This window comes from Acanthisitta chloris, unplaced genomic scaffold (assembly GCF_000695815.1).
Source record: "Acanthisitta chloris isolate BGI_N310 unplaced genomic scaffold, ASM69581v1 scaffold20882, whole genome shotgun sequence".
NCBI classification, from domain to species: Eukaryota; Metazoa; Chordata; class Aves; order Passeriformes; family Acanthisittidae; genus Acanthisitta; species Acanthisitta chloris.
This window is the reverse complement of record NW_008661303.1, coordinates 17,702-21,130: the sequence shown is the minus strand read 5'-3', so window position 1 is coordinate 21,130 and position 3,429 is coordinate 17,702. Positions and strand designations below refer to the sequence as shown.

The 3,429-nt window shown below is 58.5% G+C and overlaps 1 protein-coding gene across 1 annotated transcript in view; it reads left to right on the top strand.

Annotated features, from left to right (window-relative positions):
• Positions 1-3,258: 3,258 nt before the first annotated feature.
• SBF1 (SET binding factor 1) overlaps positions 3,259-3,429 on the top strand; it is a gene marked incomplete at both ends in the record, with an annotated part of 17,415 nt that continues 17,244 nt past the window's right edge. The window contains one exon of the mRNA XM_009070192.1: positions 3,259-3,344. Coding sequence (XP_009068440.1) covers positions 3,259-3,344 — 86 coding nt within the window. The remainder of the gene's footprint in view (positions 3,345-3,429) is intronic.

The window sequence follows — 3,429 nt, the reverse complement described above, 5'->3', positions numbered from 1 at the left end:
GCTCTGCAGGAAGCACTTTGGTGGCTCCAGACAGGGCTTGGAGCACAAAGGGGTTTGTGATGCTTAGAAAAGCTCACTTGGTAAATAATTCCTGTCTGGGGGCAGGGAGACGCTCTAGGAAGCCTCAGCTAACAACACTTCCAAGCAGGGATGAGGGTGAGTCCATCCCCTCTCCCTGGGGGCAGCTGGAAAGTCATTCATGGGGTGAATTGGAGATATAGGAGTAATTAAGTAGATCTGAAATGATGGAATGTGTCCGAAGTGACCTCCCACCCTGTCCTGGCTGAGCTGACACCCCTAGGGCTGTCACCACCTCCAGGCTGGAGCCAGCACGGAGGGAAGGCTGAACCAACTCTTGCTGCTGTGCTGAGGACTTGGAATTATGGAATGGTTTGGGTGGGAAGGGACCTTAAAGCCCACTCAGTGCTACCCCCTGCCCTGGCCAGGGACACCTCCCACCAGACAAGGCTGCTCCCGTGGCGTGAAACACCCCGAGGGAGGGAGCAGCCACAGCTGCTCTGGGCACCCTGTGCCAGTGCCTCAGCACCTCCCAGCCAGGAATCCCTTCCCAGTCTCCTACCTGTCCCTGCCCTCTGCAGTGAGAAGCCATTCCCTGTGTCCTGTCCCTCCAGGCCTTGTCCCAAGTCCCTCTGCAGCTCTCCTGGAGCCCCCTGAGGAACAGGAAGGGGCTCTGAGGTCTCCCTGGAGCTTCTCTCCTCCAGGTGAACACCCCCAGCTCTCCCAGCCTGTGGGATCTCTCCAGACCAGTAGACATTGTCCTGGCTCAGTCTCTGTGCCCTCTCCATCCCACACTCCTGTTGTCCCATCATTTCAGGGCCATGGGGAGCTCAGGGTCTCTCGTGGCCGTGACCCCAGCCCAGCGCTCCCAGCTGGAGTCACCCGGAGCCATGTGTCAGCTGAGTGTTCACTTTGGGTTTATTCTGAACTTACTGGTTTGCAATAACATCTCCCACGTTCCCAAATCCAGCCCCGGGCCGGTGGGGCCGGGAGAGGCTCCCCCAGGTGTCACCTCCAGCCTGGCAGGAGCCGGCAGGAAGGAGGATGTGGAGCCAAACAGCTGTGAGGAGGCTCAGGGTCACAGGCATACGTGTGTTCCCAGGAATTTGGGCCGGGATAGCAGGAGAATGGATGGGGCAGGGCCAGCTCCCCCCTGCAGGAAGGGATGTGCTGATCCCACAGCACGATACGGAGCTGAATGATGGGAAGGAGGAAGGCAGGGATCAGCCTGCACAAGGAGGGAAGCACCGGAAGGGTGTCCAGGATTCCCGAGGGAGGCTGTGGGTGACAGTCCCTAAAGTCAGGATGTACCTGGCTGGCAGCACTTGGCTCTGGAAAAACCCCGGGAGTCAAGTTCTTTTGGCTCTCAGCAGCTCCTGGAGGGATTTGTGTGTTTGTGTGGAGGATGATGAGCCCAAAATTCCATCTGTGTCCTGGGATCATCCTCCAGGGTGGCAGCTCTGAGGGCACTGTGCCACTCTGCCCTGCTCAGGTGAAATCCACCTGCGGTGCTGCTCCAGCCTGGGCAGCAACACAGGAGGATGTGGAGCTGCTGGAGAGAGTGCAGAGAGGCCACGGAGATGCTCCAAGGGCTGGAGAACCTCTACCCTGGAGCCAAGCTGGGAATGCTTACCTGGAGGAGAGCCCAGATCGGATGGAGCTTGGAGCCACCTGGGCTGGTGGGAGGTGTCCCTGCCCAGGGCAGGGGGTGGAATGGGTGGGTTTAAGGTCCTTCCACCCCAATCCGTTCCATAATTCTATGATCTTGTATCTGTTTCCCTTGTGTCCGAGCCAGGGCCACGACGACACGTGTGCTCATGGTAGGACTGGAATGAGCAGGTGTGGAGGACACAGGTTGGATCCATCAGTCCATAATCCCAGTGTGTGGATCTCAAAGGATTTTTCCAGCCTGGAGCTGGTGCCAGGCCCCTGGCACTGGGAGGAGGCAGCGGTGCCTCTCTGGGGGATGTGGTGTCGGAGCCTGTGGCCTGGAGGGACCTGGTTAACCCTGTCCTGATGCTATTTCTGCTCCAGCCTTTCCCTTTCTGTCCTCAGGCTGTAAACAGCACTTTTCCTGCTCCTTGTTCTGCTAATTCCAGCTGGGATTGCCTTCTCCTGCTAAATTCAGCTGTGGCTTCTGGGTGGTGAGTGGGACATGTCTGGGCACCCAGAATATCCCTTTGGAGCTGCTCAGCACCTCCTGTCCCTGTTGGGTTTCCCAGCTCTCAAATCTGCAGGACCTGCTGCCAGGGATGGGAGAGCCCCTGGGTGGTCCCCAGGATGTGATGGTGCAGTCAGATGATAATCCCTCAGGAGCTCTGGAAGGGGCTGGAATAGCCTCCCTGTCCCATCACAGGGCTGCCTGGGCCAGAATCCTTGGGATTTCTCATTCCCAGCTTGATCCATGAGCAGCTGTGTCTCTGGAAGTACTTCCCCAGCCAGGAAGGCTCCTGGAGCTCAGGCTGTTCCGCCGTGCCCTGCTGAGCCATTTCCATGCTGTCCAGGCCAATTGCAGTGGGAAACAGCAGGATTTGGTGTTTGGATTGGTGGGAGCTGGGGGCAGGAGCAGGTGGGAATTCTCCCAGTGCTTCCCCCACTGTAAAGCCACGTGGAAGCAGCAGTTCCAGGGAACCCTGGGAGGAGGTTGGAAAGCAAAGCCAGAGGCAGGATCCGTTGTTTGGGGAAAGACTGAATGCCAGGCTGGAATGCTGCCAGGCTCTTTCCAGGCTGGAGATAAGGAGCAGGGAGTTGTGGCTGGGAGCAGGGGGTGTAATCCCTGGTGGCGTCATGAGGAAGGAAGCTTTGCCTGGAATGTGACCAGAGGTTCTGCTGCTCCTGATAATGGGAGCTGTTTGCTCCTGGATCCATGGGAATTCCCACTCTTCCTTGTTGGAAGAGGACAGGGTCTCTCCTGGGCTGCCTGTGGCCATGGAGGGCTGGCATAGTGCTGGGGCATCCAGTCCTGCTTCCAGCCTGGCATTATTCCCAGAGGCAGTGATACCCGTGGGGTACCTGCTGTCCTCCCTCTCATCCCGGAGCTGCTTCCAGCCTGGCGTTCCCAGAGGCAGCTATACCATTGGGTACCTGATGTCTTCCCTCTCATCCTGGTGTTGGTTCCAGCCTGGCATTCCCAGAGGTTGGCACAGTGCCTGCTGCCTTCCCTCTAGTCCTGGGGTTCCTTCCATGCTGGCATTCCCAGAGTCAGGCCCAGTGCCCTCTAATCCTGTCTTGTCTCTGCAGGGAGTGGGGATGGCCAGGGACAGATCCTGCAGCGCTTCCCAGAGAAGGACTGGGAGGACAACCCCTTTCCCCAAGGAATTGAGCTGGTGAGTTGCTGTCCTTGGGGACCCTGAGGTGACACCATGGCTCTGTGCCCACAGGGTCTGCCTGGGGTGGCCTGGGAGGGAGGGT